The following is a 20,616-nucleotide window of genomic DNA, read 5'->3' on the forward strand; positions in this document are numbered from 1 at the left end:
AAAAACAAATTTCAGTTGAAGTTACAACAAGAGAAAGCATATTTTAAAGGTCAAGAAAAGGTATAGCAATTATCTCCTCAGAAACGCTTGCCTCCTTCACACAGCAGTGCACATGTAATTTCTGTGCAGTCTGTTACCACACAAGGAAACACAGGCACTGTGAACTACAGATGTTCAACTGCAAATACCACGATTTTCCTTTTTTTGGAGAGAATAATAAAGAATGAGGTTAACTCTGACACTAAGAAACATGGTTGACACCTTTGTTTCATAAGTGTACTACAGAATTTGGGAAGGCCAGTGACAAAGAACTGAAAGAGTGTCTAAACAAGAAATAAATAATAAATAAACAAGACTCCACAAAGGAACACAAGAAGAATACAGAAAGATATGAAAGAGTTTTTAATACCAATGCAGGAGATTAAAGTTACTTCAGGTACTCCAATAGCTCACTTAATAGCACTGGCTAAGGTGTAATAAAGCACAATGATCTCCAACTACTTCAATAGACTCGAAAAACCTAATTCACACATGTGCATGAAAATATATGTGTGTGTAGATACATATACACATATATACTCAAAGATATGCATATGCACATACATGTATAATGCTCCTCCAATATTGCATTTATAATTATTTTCCTGATAACAGAATTCTGCAACTGCCATTAAATGGAAATAAAACTATAGCAAGGAAGAGCACTTAAGCTCTTTAAAAGGGCATGGTCAACCCCCTTAGGCCCAAAATTCCCTTTTTGAATTAACATAGTGGTTTTAATTAAAAACTAGGCAGAGAATCAGTTTGATTCTCAGTACAACACTGCATCCGTCCATGGTGAGTGCCTAATTTCCGTATTTCTCTCCTCTGCACAATATGCAAGTCCTTGGTTGTTTTTAACTGTTGCCCTGGGGAATCGAAAAGAGTCTATAAGAGGGGCCATGTGCCATTTAGAAAGTATACTAGCAATGAAGAAAAAAAGCCATAGTAAATTGGAAGATAGTTAATCAAACCCATTCTGATTCATGAAACTTAAACAGTTAAGGGGGCAATACTTCCTTACAAGAACACTGAAAGAGAAGTTACACAAAGCTCGTAATAGTAACCTATGAGCTACCTGAAATATCATAGCTTGCAAGAAGTTCACATTGCAGTGCATAGATAAAAACAACTTTTAAAGCATAATGTATGATAAACGCTCAAACAGAAGGCTAAAAACTTTGGGGGTTTGACCCATACATGATAATGACTAACGTTACTGTTGTAATTTAAGCTGAACAAAAAAATCCATTAAAAATCTAAAAATCCATTCGATTTCAGAACTAAGCCTCTTTTAATCATTAATTTTCAGAACTTCTATTAAAATCCAACAAGTATTTCTTACATGAACACCTTCAAATAGATATATTGACTGTGCACACCTAGATCTTAAGTGACCTATCAATTATAATGAAGATAATTCTATGACAAATTCAAGATGACCTGCATAAAAGCATCCACTGGAACAGTCTTTTTATCCAAGTTTTGAGCTGAGCTGGATTTCAAGAATCAACTGCTTTCCCCACTCCTTGTATCCAACTCCCAGCTGAAAGATTAAAGATTACATATCCTGTGCCAAACCTCCTTACTGAATGTCTTTAAGTTCACAGTAGATCGCTCTTCTCTTAAATGCTGCAAGTTTTGCCAAGTGTATGAAATGTTCTTTTAAATTGAGATCACTAAAATCTGATTTTGCCAGATAACAGTAATAGCACTTGAATTATGTTTTATCCCTCTGGCCCATGAGTCTGATGTGATGAATGACAAAGTATGACTTTTTTTTTTTTAACTTGCAGGACTATAACCAAAACCGAAATAATTTTTTTTAAGTACCAGAATTCTACAAGGTGTTCATAGTCTCAAAATCTGCTTGTCTCTTTTCAGAGAAATGTGATGAAATCTAAGGGAAGTAAAGATGGGAAGTTCCCTTTACAGATTCTAAAACTTCAGCTTACATGTAATCCTGAGTTCAGTTAAGGCTCAATTTTCCCAGATTCCAATCACCCTATTATGTGATAGAATTCTTTTATATGTGTATATTTGTATATATGTAGTATTGATTGCAAGCCGAATCATTTATTTGCATCACAATTTGAACAGAACAGCACACTCAATTTTAACTATCAGCTTAGTCCAAAAGTGTCATTTGTCACTTACTTTCTAAGAAAAGCAACCAAAGACAAGGTATGTTCATATAAAAACGGACTACAATCCCTACATCTTCACCAACAGCTTTAGGGCTCACTCAAAGCTAGTAAAACAATTCTGTATATGCCTACATTTTGGATATTTGGAACTATTTTGGATACTTTTAAATAGAGCAGCCAGGTAGAACAGACATTGGACAAAGGCCTTGAGTACCTGTACTCGGAATTACATTTGGCTTCTGGGACATACCAAAAACATCCAGAAGTTAAAGTAACAAAACATCCCAAAAATTGGGTGTGTTGTTCCCCTCCAATAGGTGGGTTTTGATACTAAAATCTGATCTCATCTACTGTCATGAAGAAGCAGAACTACTCTAAAGCACCAGTAGTCTTTTTCCTGACATCTGGAAACAAATTATGGCTGTCTCATCCGGAGTTACAAATGCTTCCAACTGTAAACATGCAACGGTGATCCTATTTATCTTGAATGGTATTTATTGATAACCAGTATCATAAGTTTAAAAGTTAGTGTAACTATTTAACTTTTATGTAAAGTGCAACTTTAACACAGTGTCTGTTGCAGCCAACAGAAGTCTACAAGAGGACACAGCAGCAGTACCATACATGGTGCTCTAATGAAGAGAATCCTTGGTTTTGGCTGGACTGCAGAAGACAAATCCCATTAAAATCAGTTAACATTTCTTTTTCAGAAGAAAAGATATACATTAGCTGTGGCTAGATACTTGGAGTCAAAAGGAAAACGGGGTGGCCTCCACCTGAAAACCGAACTGACAAACTGAGTTGCTGAAAGTTTTCAGATCTGTAGATACCTGAAGTGAAGGACAGAGTGTTTTCTAGCCCAGTTGGATAAGTGGAGTTAAACAGAGTAGCATGGACTATACTTAGGCCATCACCAGACTCCACTGAAGTTGAACTCATTAGCTTGGTCATCCAAACTTGTAACTGAAGTAATAACTGTGGATATATCCACAGTTCAGTCGATACAAAATAATGCTGCTCTAGCATCAACAAGCTCAGAGCAGGCTACACCACACCAGTATTTACAATCCATCTCGGTTGGGTCACGCACATCCTTTCTGACACAGCCATAATGCTCAGTCTATGTAATCTCCTGGTAGCTTCAGCTATAGAATAAAAATCTGTTTCTTCACATTATTCCCGCTGAAATAAAATTTTCCTTTATGCTGTACTTTAAGTGTCTTATTTTCTCTCTTAAGTGTCTATACAAACCCTAAAATCCCAGATTGGATGCAGTACTTCAGTTGAATTTTCCCCAATTCCACCAAGAACAAAAACTGGCAACTTCACTGCCTCCATGCCACGCTCCTGTCAACGCAACCAGGAATTATGTTTTCCTTCCCACCACAACCATCCCTTTGCTGATTTATGTTACATGCGATCTGCCAATGACTCATAGTCTTTTGCATCCATCTCTAATGCATTTCATTTTCCTGATTTCAGACCATTTTTCAAGATCCTTTGCTTTCTAATAACTGTCATCCAAAGAGTGTAGAATTCCCTCAAGTGTAGTATCATTAAAACAAAAGTGTAATCATTTGGATGATAAAGATTAATGAAAACGTGCTACAATTGGTCCCCAGACAGTCATTCCAGTTTAATTTGATATTTATGATTTGAAATTCCTTTTGCTCTGCTTCCCATTATAGTATTTTCATTATATTTCTCTAGTTCACATATTAATATAATAGTTACCTTATTGTTCAGAAATTGCTTTGTCAAATTCCATGCTTCACTGAAACATTCAGCCGTCTCAACTTGAATATATTCAAATACATCGAATTTTTTTAGTTTTTCTTTACCCATTTAAGACAGTTTTCTTAACATATTACTGTTAATACTGACCTCACCTGAACCTTTTTCAGGATGTTTGTGATCTTTAAAATTCACAAATCAAGCTTGTTTTCTCTGTGTCATCTGTTATTTAATCACCCTTCCCATTAGTTAGAAGCCTGTACTTCTTTCCCTTGTCACTTTATTTCCAGTGTATTTATTGAACCTGCTCCTCTTTTAGCATCCCAACAAAATAATTTTCAAAAAAATACAATGTCAATTAAAAGATTTCATTATTAAAACAAAAAAGACAACTAACTTTCTTGATCTCAGTATACATGGCTTTTCAAGAACTTTTTTCCCCTCCTTAAGCTTACTCACAGCCACACTGTACTCTCGCTTCACCTGCTTGTGGAAGAGTGCACATCCATACATAAACATTCACATAAGCATACACATCCCAGTGCAAAATCCTCCTAAATTTGTAATTTCAGTTTCAGCAGAAAGAAGGGCTCAAAATGGAATATATACTGTAATTACCCTGTATTTAACATTATTTTCCTACCTTTTTTAAGCCAGCAAATCCTTCCGACTCCAGGAAGAAAAAGGCAAAGGGCATCAACACAAACAAACATAAATTTGAAAAAAGAGAAGCAAGATTCCATAAACCTGCAACAGACAAGAAAAAGTTTGCATTATAAATTTCTCAGCTTTAAAAGTTAAAGATGTTATGTTTTCCTCCATTAGATGTAACAATGTAGTATACAAACAAGAGCTAACAGAAGTCAGGTTTTTATGGATACATAGTTCTTTACAGGTCATTGCTGAAAAATACCCACATCTCTCTGTGTAACGATCTTCAAATAAAGACTGGATACCAGCTTAACAGCAACTGTCTGAAATCTTGGAAGACAGACTGCAAACTTAGGTGAACTATTTTCACAATATCCACACTTAAGGCTCTTTAGATAGCTGTTCAGAAATTTTCAGGACAGAAGTATTTTACTACCATCAGTGAATCTCACAAAACTCAGTTCTGTGTACTCACTTCCTCCCATATTTTTTCCTTAAGAGAAACTTAGACAAATCACAGATTTTAACATCAGCAATACACAAATGCCATCATCACCTCCAAATTAGAAGAAGACACCATGGTTACAGCAACAGCAGCCTTCCACGATGAGATGACAGGATCAGTGGGCAAGAGAGCAGTTGATGTTGTTTATCTCAACTTTAGTAAGGCTTTCAACATCATCTCCCATAACCTCCTCAGACTAATTAAGTATGGGCTAGGTAAGTGGACTCTGAGGTACACTGAAAATTGGCTGAGCTTCCAGGCTCAAAGGGTTGTGACCAGCAGTGCAAAGTGAGGCTGGAAGCCAGTCACCAGGGGTGTATCCCAGGGGGTCAATATTGGGTTTTACATCTTCATTAATGACCTGGATGATGGGAGAGAGTGCATTGTCAGCAAGTTTGCTGATAATCGGAACAGGGAGGAACAGCAGCCTGCCATTCAGATGAACCTCAACAGGCTGGGCAAGCGGGCAGAGCACACACTGGGGACCAGCTGTTCCAAAAGCAGCTTCATAGGGAAGGCCTTAGAGATTCTGTTGGACTCCAAGCTGAACACAGCCAGCACTGTGCCCCTGCAACAAAGAAGGCCAACTGCATCCTGGGCTGCACTAGAAGTGTTGCCAGTAGGTTGAGGGAAGCGATCCTTCCTCTCTGCTCAGAACTGGTGGCACACATTGGGAGCACTGCATCCAGTTGTGGGCCCTTCCATACACGACAGACATGGCCATGCTGGAACAAGTCCAGCAAAGGACCACAAAGATGATTCATGGACTGCAGCATCTGTCACACAGCAGAGGCTATGAAAGCTGGAACTGTTTGGCCTTGGAAGAGAGCACTTTATCAATGTATATAAATATCTGATGGGGGAAGGGGAAAGGAGAAGTGTCAGACTCTTCACAGTGGTATCCAGTGAATGAGGAAGAGGCAATGAGCACAAACAAACAAAAACCAAACAAAAAAACAACCAAAACTGACTTAAATGCAAGAAAGAGCTCTTCCCACTGTCAGTGCAGTCAAACAATGCAACAGGCTGCCCAGAGAGTTTTTGTAATCTCCATCCCTCGACATATTCAAAACCTGACCGGGCACTGCCTTGCACAGCCTTCTCTAACTAACCCCGCTTTGAGCTGGGGGGTCAGACTAGACGATTTCCAGAGGTCCCTTCCCACCTCAACCATTCTGTGATCTAGGTGAAAAATCAACAACTAACTAAAATTAGAACATCTGTAAGACACATGTGACATCTGCAGGAAGGGAAAAGGTTTAGAAAACAACCTGAAGTGATACCCTTAATGGGGATCAGTTATCTGCTCTATTAAGATTTTCTAAGCGGAACACTTTCTGAACAGCCAGTTTCTGGTGCATAAACATGAACCCAACATCATCCTATCAAAAGTTGCGCAGGATGTGGTGTGTCTTCTTTATAAACGCAGGAGCTTATCTGCAATTTAGTACTAGGGTGGCTAACAGGTTTAACTAGTGTCACATGTTCTGCATCCTGAAAACAAAGCTTTAATTTTGTAGTTGAGAACAGGCTTAGTCCCTCACCCTCCCCAAAACACATACATTTCCACAATTCTGCAGGACTATATTATATCAGCTGAAGTCCCAAAAAAAGAACATCCCCCATGATAAGAAAATTTGAACCAACAGCTTTGTTTATTTCTTTCTCATATGCAGCTTGTTAATTTTTTTCTTTGAAATTTCCATTTTGGAAAGAATAGGGAAGGAAAGAGACATTTACTGCATATCTGGGAAATTCATTACTGAGAAATTCCTGTGTTTAGTTCCAAATGTAAGATAATTAGCAGTTATCTTCACCTACACACCCTTAAACAAAAAGGGCTTTCATCATATATTCTTCCTTTTTTCTTTAAATTAAATCAAATTTTGAAGAGAAGTAAAAACAGGGTGGGAGGAAGGAGGCAGAGGGCCAAGATATCTACTTATTCGGCAACTGATAGCAACAGGACAACAAGCACCAAGCTTCGCCAAATAAGCTACAGAAAAACAAACCAAGAAAATTCCAAAAGATGCGTGAAATATAATACTCAATTACTAAAGAAAACAGACTGCCTAAAGGTGGCTAAACTCCAGTTAACAAAGACGGGGATTTTTCCTTTTGAATTTGCTTAGCCAAGAAGCTCCTGTTACCATTCAAGGAACATTTACACATAGTAATGTCAGCAAGAATGTCATTAACAGCCCTTACTAGAGGTGCATTAACTCAAGCAGTCTGTGTACTTTTTTTTATCCTTTTTTTAGAAAACGAAGACAACCGGGTTAGAGTAGAAATACTACTACATTGGGGTGGGGGTCAGTTACCTGATGCAAAGCTGAATATCTGGTTGTCCTAATTTCAGCAGCTCTGTTACATGTATATCTACAATGTGAAACAGTGCTTAGGAGCTACATAGTATGTACAGAGCATTTTAAAGGAGGGGAGAGTGGTGCACATATCGGGTGATAATTTTAAGATATTAAAACCCAAAGGTTTACACATTAGCAGCTGATAGGAACCACATTCACAGAATATTGAACTACAGAGCTACAATATGCGTGTAAAGCTGTGAGAGCTAAGGACAGTGCCATACTGCTGCTGACCTACATATACACTTTCCTCAAAGTAAGGAACATACAGGGCCTTCTTCCCCTACTGTATTTCTTATCCTGATCTAATAGTTCAGAAATCAAATTAAAATAGACTCAGAAAAATAACCATTTCCTACTACACTGACTGCCTCACAAAACTGCATGAGAGAGACTTGCAGATATCAACATATGTAAAAGCTTTAACAGTCTACTGGTGGTTTTTTTTCTTTTGCATTTATAGCCACCTAAGAATATCCCCCATAAAACAAGTTAATAAAACATAAAAATTAAAAATCCCTCAGTCTTTGGCAAACAGATTAGACCCTGAGCAATTTTTCATCTTTCTTATTCATGGTAGTTTCATTACATTGTACCCCCACCTGGTGGTTGTACCCAACAACAGCACAAGTGACCATCCAGCTGTCAGAACTATTTCTGGGTTTAGTTCAACACGCATTAGGTAAGAGTGTTTATACTGGATGCAGGTATGGGCTTTCTGCCTAGTTTCAAAAATCAGAGGCACATGTTTTCTGTTTTTCCATCTGCCACAACTAATGCAACAGCCTACAGTACAAAAACCTTTAATGTTGCATCCAAGTACCTCAGACTATATCTGTAACTAATAAATCTAGCAAAACCAAAGTGTGTTAAAGGAATACAATTTTCCCCATTTGGTAACATTTGCAAAGCAGTAAGCAAACCATACACGAGGGCTATGCCAGACAGTGTTATGGAAATATGAACATTTTCTGATCTTGAGTGCTTCTGATAGCACTATCAGCTCTCAAAACTTCTACAGGTATTTCACAACTAATCTCATAAAGGTGTGCCACTACATGGAATAGGTTTTTACAGAGCAGTGTAAAGCTACTGTGCAAACCTAGTGAACACCACCAGAGGGAGCCCCTCCCCAAGGCAACGTTTTGAAATAAAAGTACGCTGATTTTTGTCAAGTTGCAGTAACAGAAGCCCATGGTCTGATCCAAAATGTTTCTGAAGTCTTCACACCAACCGTGGTAAACCTTGGTTTAGTTCTGTCATGTCTACCCCTAGCGTAAGCTTTGCAATGCACAGTCAAACTTGGAAATAACCAAGATACTGAACTTACTTTCTTGCTAGCTATTACTATTGGACTTATGAAATACAAATTATATTGTGCGTGCATAAAGTGGGACTTTCAAAAGACTATCACATTAAAATCGGAAGACGACGGTCACCAGAAAATTCAAAGGCCTTTCTATGTCACAGCTACTGTTCCAGCAGATTTCTATTTAACCCAAGTTTTCTCAAATAGTGTAGCAACTCTGACAGAGTAAAAATTTCTAAATTGGTTATTACATAATTTTCCTCACTCTGAAACATTTTATTTTAGTTTTTCCAAAGTTAGTTCAGACACAGAAGGAATTATTTTCCATTAAATATATTTTTTTTCATGTTCAGGAATAAAGAATATAAATCTATCTGAGCAGCTAAATCCATGTGAAAAATGAGAATTAGCTGAGGTTTTTTTTTCTTCCAAGTAGAAGACATACCAAATTAGCAATCCCCCATGATGTGTGACAAAACAGATCACAGAATAACTCAACTAGAAAGAATCTCTGAAGTCATGTAGTCTGATCTGCTGCTTGAAACATCTAAACTGCAGGTGCAATCAGGTCACTCAGGGCTTTAGCCAGCTGAGTTCTGGAAAACTTCCAAAAGTTTAGAACTCCCAGTCTCTCTGGACAACCTTTTCCAGTGTTCAGCCATGCCTGTGAAGAATTGTTGCTTTATCTCCTGCAAACATTGCTTGTTGCCTCTCACTGCATACCTCAGAGCAGCAGTTGGCTCTATACAAACCAGCTGCAAATCCAGCTGTGCCCTGGCTTTCCTAATTTCACACCAGGATATTAACTTAGGTGCACCCCTCCTGGGCAGTGCACCCCTGCTTCTACCTTCTGTACACCTCCTTTTTTGTTTTGAGCTCAGGAGTTCCCCATTAAGCCAAGTTGACCTCCTATGATACCTGCTCATTTTCTTGCACACGGAGGTTCACATTAAAATGCTTGAAGGTTATCCTTGAAAGCAAGCATCTCTCCCAGCTTCCTTTGACTTCAGGGCATTCTCTGGTTAGGTCTCACGTACACATTTCCTGAAGAGGACAAAGTCTACTCTCTTAAAATCTAATGTCTTTAATTTTACTATTTTCCTTCCTCACTTCTCTCAGGTCTTAAACTACTCTGTCACCACCATCAGGGTCATTGACCACCACACTACAGTCAGCTTTCCTCTTTATTCAAGAGTTTAAAAAATCATTTTACCGTCCAGGTAACAAAATATGCTCATCTAGTTTCAGAAATATAACAGACAACATGCATTATTTCCTGTCTTCACCTATTCACATTTAATCTGTTGTAAAAAAAAATTTGGATCTGGAATTAATGAATTTGCTGTATTATTAGACATTTAGCAAAAATAATCCATTTTTCAGAGAAAAATCTTCCAAAGCCCCGTTACTACCTCTTCACAAGAGCAGAAAAAGGACAGCACAGTTAACTTGTAAATTATTTGTTCTAGATTAAATAGTTCCACATAGCAAAGGTACTATCTTCTTTCTCCAGACAAATCTACTACAGAATGCCTTGTTTGCACCAGTTATTTCCTTAAGAGACAAAGAAGTATCCAAATTATTTTCAAATATTAGTATCTATTATGCATGTCATGGTCGTAAGCACATTAACATTGGAAAGGATGCAAAAGTGATTCTGTCAGACATCAATGCATCATTGCTGTAAGTACAAGCAACATCCTTTTATTACATCTTGTTTTCCTTGAAATAGTTCACTTTTGTTGTGCCTCTTTACCGCACTCAATACATTTATATTCTATAATTCTCCTTGTTTACAAATAAATTACTAACAGTTGAACTACCTAATCCCAACTGCTCATAGCTAGCAAGCTTCTTAAAACAATTCAATTTTGAGAATAAGTTTATATGTACCATCATAAACAGATAGGCTTATGAATCTTGCATTACCGCATGAGGAAGAAGTTTGAACAGTGAGTTTTCAAGTTAGATTCTAGTATTCTACATTATTCTACATTAATATTCAAAGCCATGAATTTGGTTTAATTCCATCAAGTCTGCATAATTATTTAAAAAACCCAACAGAACAGTTAAGACAGACTTTTGTGATGTATCGCACAGCAGAAACAACTACTAGCCAATAACATATTAACAATTTGATTAGCATCTTAAATGAAAATGGAGTTATTAGTTTGAAAATAAGAACATATCTGTGCACATAATTAAGACATCCATTTTAATTATATTATGCTGAGTACTAACCATGAATTAGTGAGCCATTTAACCACTGAATATAGTAGTTTTGTGGAAAAGAAAGCAGGATCTCATTGCTGATTATTGAGAAAGGCAGAAGCAGGACTGCACCAGCTGAAACTGCTAGAGTGAAGGTGCTCAAGAACAGCCTGAAATTTAAAGAAATGTACCACTGTTACCACCAACATGCTCTGAACAGGGGAAAAAAAAGTAGTTAGCCTACCTATTAATCAGTGTCTGAAGTCAACGCATTCTTACATTGTAAAGGGGCAGGAGAAACTGTTTTCCACAGTAATTCACTTCCAAAAAGATAATTTCAAATACCAAGTACTTTACAGAATCCAGGAAAAATAATTAGGTTTTACCAACTACCACAATTATTCTCTTGGGACTTGCATGCATCCAATTCCAATGTCATATACAGGATACATTATTGGAGTTCATGGAATACCTTTTCTTAAGTCTATTTTAGTTTTCATTTCCTACATACACACTCAGAATGAAAGTAATTTCTATTTCTCTATTCTTACGACAAATTTTAAAAGAACAGCTTTTTAATGTCTAAAAAGTGAGTATAATCATACATAAACAAATATTTTAACACTAAACTGAAAAAATATTGTTTTTCTTTAACAAAGTAGTTATTCAAGTACCATCTCATAGCTTGCGGTTTTCTGATAGTTGTAAAGTCAATACAGAGAAATTGTCAGAATTAATTAAAATATTCAAGCTTATTCTTTTCAGATGCCAAATAAAACTTATATCAAATGCCATCCTGTGGCATTAAAAAGAACTGTGTTCTTAAAACAAGAATGAGACCAACAAAAACATTCTTAGAGAACCAACCCAATGCTAGAATGAAAATAGAAATAATAGTCAAAATCCCATGACAAAAAAGATAAACAATTCCTACAACAGGAATGTCAGTAAATTGCTTAGAGATCTTACTTCTCCTTAACAGTCTACAAATCAATTCATCATTCACACAATACTTAAAGTCAGGGTTTCTGAGTATTTGTTTCTGAGGCATTTTTTTCTTTTATTTACGGATCTAAGTATTCTAAGCCAGAATTGTGAAACCTAACACACTAGAGCCTTTCAAAGTGCTACAGCAGTCTGGCTTTTTCTGCCCCCCCTCTTAAGTCCTGACAATTATGCTATGCAAAGAGAAAAAAAAAAAATCAATCTGCATATGTTTGACAGTTATTGCTTTTTGGAAAATAAGATGCACACTTAAGGAAGAAGAAAGCTTAGGCTGAAAGAACAGGAAGCATTTTATATTTATAACACTATTAACGAAAGGCTATTACTCTGATGGAAGTGCTAATTTTGCCTTACACTTTTCACGTGAAGAACACAGTATTTACAATTTATATTTGTTGTATTTTAGAGCTAAACTTGAAAATAGATGCAGGTGAATAACAGTTAACAAGGCAAATTTTACTTTTTGAATGTTGAAAAATTCAGAACCAGGCTAAGACTGCAGCTGCTATGAAAATAATTCAATCTAGTTGAGCCTTCATTGTTAGAAATACTTTCGCTGTAGTCTTAAAAGCACAGGAGAGACGCTCCTCTACTTGAGAGGAAAAAGTTTCATAGCATTTAAAAGTATGTATTTTTCTCTCTCTAGATCTGAAGTAGACCTTGTGGCAAATAAGCATTTCAAATTCATAAAAAATATTCGTATCAGACACTACTGGGAGAAGCTCACCTAAGAGTTACAGCACCTTTGTACTTCTTTCAACCTTGCCACAAATGCACAACTAAAAGTACTTACAATGTACTCAGCGCTCTCCCAGGGTACAAGACGAATCAATGAAAGACTCAATGTGCTTTCCTTCCAAGAGGATGACAGTACCACCATGGAAGAGCTAAGAACATTGTAATAAGCAAGTAGCAAGTCCACATAGTTCAGGAAGTCACAGAACGGAGAGGGCAGCCACAGCACACAGATGTTCTGTAAATCTTCAGATGTATTTAAATAGAAGAGATTAATATCTAGCTTTACAAAGGAACAGAAACAGGAGAGAGTTGCTGGCAGACCAGCAGGTCTAGCAAGTGTTTGTCTTTCGTTTGTTATTCTTTAAGATGATCAAATGCAGATGTCTACTTCAGGGTGAATTAATGTCCTTTCTAGGATCCATTGCCTCCCTCAACAGGGCTTCCATCTACTGCAGTGGGCACTTAAGCACCTACCTCCCTTATAAACACCTACATTTTAGAGACCTAAACTTAGGTGCAGGTCTTGCACTGAATTCCAACTCTTGCACCAGGTCCTTGTGCAACATTCTGGCCAGCTCCATGCCTACTGGGAAAACCACAGGTCAAAAAAACCCTAGCCCAAACTGCCTCGCCTCTTGTCATGCCTTTCATAATACTCAAACCTTTTTCCTCTTCCCTCTAGCAATCTGTTTGCTGTCACATTTAAAATGATCTGTTCTATATTTGGAAGCATACAAGATTCTTATCATAACAAAATATTCAGAAAGAAGTTCTGCAAGAGAGCTATACATACGATATTCTGTTAACGATGGCATCTTCATCCTCTTGCTCATCTGAAAATTAAATTACAGCAGGTTATATTCAATACTTTGTCATCTCTCCTCAGGATGAAATGTATATAACATAGGAAAAATTTTAAATTACAATTAAAATTTATAATTACTAGAAGAATTTATTAGCATCAACATTTTAAGAACATTCCTATCAAAAATGAAAAATTTTTGCTAGTCTTAAACTCTTTTCAATCAATAGAACTAGTAAGTTATTTAGCTTTATTTAAATAAGCAGATCAAAACTTCTAGGAAACATGTTCCAGAGGGCTCTACAGCAATCAAGCTTTCAGACTACTACTACCATGGCTGCTGCTAAGAACTGCCCCTTTGAGCAACTCTGAAACTACAGAGAACAGGCAAGCTACAGGAAAGTCTTAGGGTCCATACTAAATACTGCTATAAATCCCTAAACAGATTTTTTATTTTCAGTATTCATGTATTTTTAAAACAAGAAAGCATACTTAGAACATCAGTGGTGACCACATAGTGGCTTCCCCTTACTCATCCCTGCCCCTCCCCGGGGATTTAGGTAACAGGGAAGAAGAGTAGTTGTTGTTCTTGCTGTTTGTTTTGGATTTAAGACACCATGGCTTCTCTTCTGGTATTTCACATTTTAGACCATTTTTGTTCACTTATTCCTCAATTAATATTCCAACTTCTTGAAGTATTACCAACATTTAACTCAGAGGTCAATCACTAATATATCCTTCATTTATTCTTTATATTCTTCTCTACGCATGTCTGTACACAAACGTATGCATTTCTGCACGTGAAATAATTTTCGAGTCAGCTTTCTTAAGTCTCCCAGGTTTTCCATGAGACAGTTTAAATTTATTCTAAAATCTAAGAATAAAGCCAGGTGTTTCAAGTTCTTCAGTCACGCACACACTTGAAATAAACATGTAGCCACTAACATCATGCTATTTTGAAATTCTTCTGTGAAAGTACATTGGGTTATTGTTTCTGGTTTTGTGATGGGAATCTCATGGTGTTCTGAGAGACTCAGTCAAGGTCTCTTATGAATCATTTTGGCTACAGAGCTTGTTGTAGAAAAAGCAAACAATTTGTCCTGAAAGAATTCCAGAAGTGCTGACTGTTCAAACGTTATCGGGAAGATCCTAGCAGGCTACAAAGTTCGCCTAACTAAATACTCACAAAGCTTTCAGAAAGTCAGGACAGCTGCAGAGCAGTTCCTCTCACTAGCTGATGAGATTAACTGCCAAAAAGGTATCCAAAATACATATCAGGATCAGAAGACAGCAACCCTCTTACTCACTTCTTTAACTATTCTCTATGATTAAAGAAGTGCACTTTTTTTAAAAAGGTATTAAATTTCTTGAAGAGTTTAACTTTTTAAACATGAATCTATCTACAAAGGCAATTTTATCGTAACAGAGGTCACTACAGCTCAATAAACAGTCTCCGTCAAAGTTCAAAGTGCCAAGATCATGATGCATAAGAATTCTTCTCCAGTGTGACTATTACCAAGCACCAAGGTCCCAGATAAGCTGCTAAGAGTCAAAGATTTTGTCATTTTATACAGATTTTTATGCTATTTGTCTTTAGAAGAAATATAGACAAAAATGACAGGGGTCCCTACAGACTAGTTTCAGACAGACAATGTTTCGAAAAGAAAAAAAATACAGGATTATCTAAAGAAATAAGACTCCAGTGCCGAGACCATAATGAACAGGTTAAGAACACTAAAATAACTGTACCTGAGCAAAGCAGAATTTTTAGAAGAAATCCACTACTTCCCTTCCATATTACCAGCAACCTTTTAATTTTACCAGGTAAAGCTTTGCACTTGATTTTGGTGCTAGAACACAGCTGGAAAATACTTATTCTGGAAAAGCTGACATGAAAGGAGAACAGCAGGAGCTAAAGGCAAGGGAGGCAGAAGCGACTACTTGAAATTCTCCCCCTTCTTCCCTCTCAAAACAGGTAAAATTCAGGCTGCCACAGCAGAACAACTGATTGTGGCCATCCACAGCTCCTCCCTGACAGCCACCCACTCTCACTCAGAGTGCCAGCGACAGCACTCACAGATCCTTTTCCGAGACGCTTCAGTGCACTCCCTTCCCTCATTTAGTGATATTAGAAGGCACGTTGACAGGTCTGAGACGTGCCAGAGGGGGCACAAGGGAAGGGATGGAAACTCCTGGCTCAGGGACAAAGGGTGCAGAGAGAGGACAACACAGCAGCATATACAATCAGAGCAGTCCAGGCTGCCACAGACCAGCAGCCTGAGAAACACTTTTGATCAGACATCTAGTTCTTCTGCTTCCTTTGTGGAGAAAGAAAAAAATATATTTTTAATATATTAAAAAGTCTATGCTTACCTGCTTTCCTTTTGTATCTTGTGATTATGAAGTAGGAAACTATGTAGAGAACAGCAAATAGGAGAAAACAGATCTGGAAAAAAATATTGCATTTATTAGGTTGTGAAGAAATGCCTCTATTATAATAAGAATAAACAGGAAATCCAGTATCAACAATTTAAAACTGAATTCAGATCAAAAGTGTATTCTTTGTAAACGTCAAACTGTCCTGTTTTATATCTTATTAATAGACAGTTAAACCAATAAGAAAAGTTTAATTAGAGTAACAGGCATTGAATCAATTACTTGGCCAGCAAGTTTTACTCTAAAATTCAGAAAAAAAGCCTTATTTACACAATGTGATTCTTTGTTTGTTTGGGGGAGGGGTGGGTAGGGTGGCTTGGTTTTTAAAGTTTGAATCCACTTCAGTTGTAAAAGTTATCACACTTTGTATCCCTTTCACATGTAACCTACAGGTAACTGTATTTTATACAAAGGGCTCTTAAAGATCTGTTTTGGAGTAAGCTATCAACATACATGGAAAGAAAGCAGTTGCTTACTATTTCCATCACACCTCAAATCAAGCAAATTCCAGGCAACAATACACACAGGAGAGACTCATCTGCCTACAGTGGATGTCCAAGTGTGAGCTAATCAAACACAACATTTCCTTCACAGTCAGAAGCCAAGGGCACAATTTCCCTCCTTGTAAGGTATGCAGCTTATTTAGGTCAGATGTTCCTTGATCCCAGCATGACTTGCATCAAGTTGTTTCTAAGATTTAGCACTAGAATTTCTATACAGTAAGGCAAGACCAAAACACCTACAAACATGTTGGGAATCTTGGAGGAAAGGAAACAAACAGCAAGACAGTTTTAACCCTCCAAGCTTTTGTGGGAAACAAAAAGAAAAAAGAAAAAAACAAAACCATAACATTATTTACTTCTGAATGACGTGCTCAATACTGCTTCCTTAACCTTGGTTGTTGATACCTATTAAAAACATGAGTCAGAAACAAAACAAGAACAAAGCATGCCATTCCGTGATGCTGTGGCCCTTAGCCTTCACAAGTACGTGTGCAGTCAGCGAACAGTGCATGTTGCTTTTTATTAACTTGCAGGAAACAGATTACCTACACACCACAGGCTGAGAAGGTACTTGAAGTAGCCCCAACTGTTAAGATTCTTTTGCTTGTGCACTACTGACCACCAAGTAAGCCTTAACACAGCAGTTACCCAACTGAATCAGGCAAAATTGTTTTAACAGTTTTTACTATTAATTGAGTTTGCCCTATTACCTATATAGGGTGTTTCGTTTAATTGGCCCTGCCTGGATCTGCAGTTGATAATATTGGCACCCTTAATTTGTTCTACTTTAGTCTAAGCTTTAATCTCCTTTGTGATCTGAAATTGCAAAGTTAGTTCAGCTGTTGCCCAGTGAAGCATTTCTTTAATCAGTCATTTAAAGATTTGTTGCCTTTAAGAACTCACTGTCTCAAAAAAAAAAAAAACATCAGGAGCAGAAAAGCTACTCTAAGTGAAAGGAAAAAGTGAAAGCAAGGGTAATGATGATATCCCTTAAAAATTTACATCTAAATAAGCGTATTACATCCAAATCAGCAGAATCTGAGGGGAAACAAATGTATCCCTCAATCAGGAATGCCAAACTTTAAGAAATACTAATAAACTGGGAGAGCTATTTCTTTTTGTGTAGTCAGACATTTTAGACAAAAAACACCCGAAAGCATAGCCAAGTGTCTGAGCACGACATGCGGGTGCCTGCGGCTGCCCTATGGATGTCCCCCCAGAAGTATTACAGTGCCATAGGTCTGAAAGTGACAACTGAGCTCGTTCTCTGCGCAGGCATCACACAGTGACATCTGAAATACAGGTGCTGAAAATTAGATTTCATAATTAGATCTCTGAATTCAAATATTTATTCTGAATAGAGTTCACTTCACCACTCTAACTTTCCAGAGGATGCTTCAAAGAGGAAAGGGTTTTAATAAAGAATTTAATTTTTTCAAGAAAAAAATTCTTTATTAATAGAATTATTTTAAGATTTAATCTAAAAACATGCTGGTATATTTTTGAATCAGGAAGAACAAAAGAAACTAAGAACAGCCTTGGGTTTTCAGAGCACTCTGACACAGCTTGTCCTGACAGTATTGGAAAATGCAGTGCCAGTGCTGAAAGAAGAATCCTTCTCTAGGTTTCCAGTTCCTCTGAAAACTAGACCAAGGCTACAGATAGATACTTCTAATTTTAGGCATCCACTTTTGAAAATTAGGTATCCACATACAGGGTCAGTAAAATTCTTTTTTTTTAAAAAAAAAAAATCTATCAGACCCAAATAACACTGCTCCTGTGCAAAATACAGTTAAGCTCTTTTTTGTTTAATTTTATTTAAAACAAGAATAAAAATTAGAGCAATCTTGTTTGTACCTTCAAATAAAATAGATGACCTTTATTCTATCTGTGTTAGAGGTTAAAATGCAATTGTGGGTCTGTACTTGTAAGGTACCACTAAGATAACTGAGGTATTTTGAGGGCACAGCAGGAGAAAGCTGTCCACTAACATGAACTGTCAAATGCTGTATTTCCAGTTTTAGATGACAGTTACTTTGCAACTCAGCAACAAGGGGTAACTATGTATCTTAGTGTAATTACCACTCTACTGTCAGCATTGAGAACAATTTTGTAAATATTTGATAAATTTATTACTGAAAATACACATAATTTTAAAGTCATCAATGAGAATTGAGTAAATGATGATCAGTGAAAGCTTTATGAATACTCTTTTGTTATGATCCTAAAGTTCTTCATACTGACCAAAACAAGTCAATAAGCAAACTCAGAAATATCACTTCAGTTTCAATTTATACTTAGTGAAACCTATGATCCTGAAGTGTTTCTCACCATGCATTCTGAATAACCTTCTAAAGGGAGCAGCAAAGCCAGCATCCTAACTATTTTTAGAGTGGAACTCAGTTAAGTTGGGGAAAAGGAATGTGTTACCCATGATAGCCAAAGAACATACTCCACTGTCCTATCACACTGCAATCCTGCGTTCTTACTCCTCATACTGCTGTTTGTTTCAGGATGGTTTTGTGCCAAAAAAAAAATACAGCCCTTGTTTGTATTTGTCCTAGCTTCAGTTCATGTTTCTCAGTTACGAATGACTGGGCTTGTACGCTGTACTCCAGGTAAGGTCTTACGGCTATATATAAACAGCACTAAGCCTTCCTCTCTGAGCTGAAAATACTTCAGCACATTCACCTGAGAATCACACTAGCAACTTAACATTATCCTCCAATCACTGAATCCATCCACACTGTCCTCCCCAATTCCTTCCAGCAGAGCAGCTCTCAAGTTACAGCAGAAACTTGTTTCTAGAGTTTGAGTTCATCACATCTTCCCGCCCCTTAAAAAAACACACCTTAATTTCATACTGCAGCTATTATTTGGGGGCATTCAAGTCCTTTCTGCACCATCTTCTAACCCTCCTTTGTATTGACTACGTCTCCTAAAGAATTGGTTTTGTGCCAGCAACAGAATGTTTTACTTCATTTTCATCGAAGTCAAGCAAGATTTATCTTAATACTGATACCTGAGGAAACTGAATAGCAGGGTTCCTCCCCCCCCGCCATACACAACACTTATTGTCAGGTATACTACAACCAGTTTCTTATTCACTTTACAGCTCTTCTGCTAAGGTGCACTGACCATACTTTAATACCTTTCAATACATTTCCTGGATATAGCCCTTGTATTATGCAAAGGAAGCACTCTACCAACAGTCATGTGGCTTTAGAAAGTTCTTAACACCACCTAATTTGACTTTCTTAAAAAATCCCAAACCTTAGAAGAGAGCAAATTCACATATACATATGTTCATAGTACCCTAAATCATCTGTCAGTTTTCATTGCTAATCACTTATTAAAATGCATAGGTAGTCATGCTGAAATAGTGCATTAATAAAAAACCAGCATACATAAATCTACATTGATAACTTTAGTGAAAGAAAAGCCTATATTTGTTAAATTCCATCTTTCCTTCAGAAAACTATTACTTGTGACAGTACTGGAGCCAATATTGGAATACAATGTTAAACCCAAACGATACTGCAAGGCCTGTTTACAGTGAAAAAGCAGTGTTCTAGGCCATCAGCCACCTCTACAAGAGCTGACAAAAGTTAAGGATGCTGCAAATGCAGCAAATCTAGGCCAAACTATATTCCTCATAACCCCAAGTTCTCTACAAGGAGTTTTTCACTGTAGCTCAAATGAAGCTCTTCCAGGTTTGACTTGAGGAGACAGCGAAGACACTGTGCGGAGAGTGTACAACTGATGAATACGGATTTCTGACATTCCCTGATAGGGTCGACTGGAGAAAAAAAAAAAGAAAACCAACCCCACCACACAAGCCACCACCACAACAAATAACAACTTCCAACTTCAACATATATTTCCTTAAATTCATTTAAACTTTACAGAGGAGCAAAGTAGTTGTGGATTTGTTGCCATAGTTAGCCTGCTCCTGGGAAGCTACTTTAAACCCAACTATGGTACATTCTCACATTATAGGGGAAATACACTCAGTCCATGTTTGACCAGCTGCATCACAATATAAAGGAAATCAAGAGGAGTCAGAAAATTTTATATGGTTATAGCCAAACAGTCAAGCAAAGCAATTCTTAAGAGTTTTTAATGTCTTTTTGTGTTCCACCCTCCACACCACTCAGTACCTGAAAAGAA

The 20,616-nt window shown here is 37.2% G+C and overlaps 1 protein-coding gene across 4 annotated transcripts in view; it reads right to left on the reverse strand.

The window, feature by feature from the left end:
- The window catches only part of LMBR1 (limb development membrane protein 1), a 72,382-nt gene that overhangs the window by 40,537 nt on the left and 11,229 nt on the right, over positions 1-20,616 (reverse strand). For 2 of the 4 annotated variants that reach the window (XM_075082368.1, XM_075082369.1), the window contains exons 2-5: positions 15,881-15,953; positions 13,499-13,538; positions 10,993-11,132; positions 4,564-4,667 (exon numbers count right to left, since the gene is read on the reverse strand). The exons of 1 other annotated variant lie outside the window; for it this stretch is intronic. In XM_075082368.1, the coding sequence (XP_074938469.1) occupies positions 4,564-4,667; positions 10,993-11,132; positions 13,499-13,538; positions 15,881-15,953 (357 nt within the window). The remainder of the gene's footprint in view (positions 1-4,563; positions 4,668-10,992; positions 11,133-13,498; positions 13,539-15,880; positions 15,954-20,616) is intronic. One more of the 4 variants, XM_075082370.1, reaches the window with a different exon arrangement.

The sequence above is a fragment of the Phalacrocorax aristotelis genome, chromosome 2 (genome assembly GCF_949628215.1).
Source record: "Phalacrocorax aristotelis chromosome 2, bGulAri2.1, whole genome shotgun sequence".
NCBI classification, from domain to species: domain Eukaryota; kingdom Metazoa; phylum Chordata; class Aves; order Suliformes; family Phalacrocoracidae; genus Phalacrocorax; species Phalacrocorax aristotelis.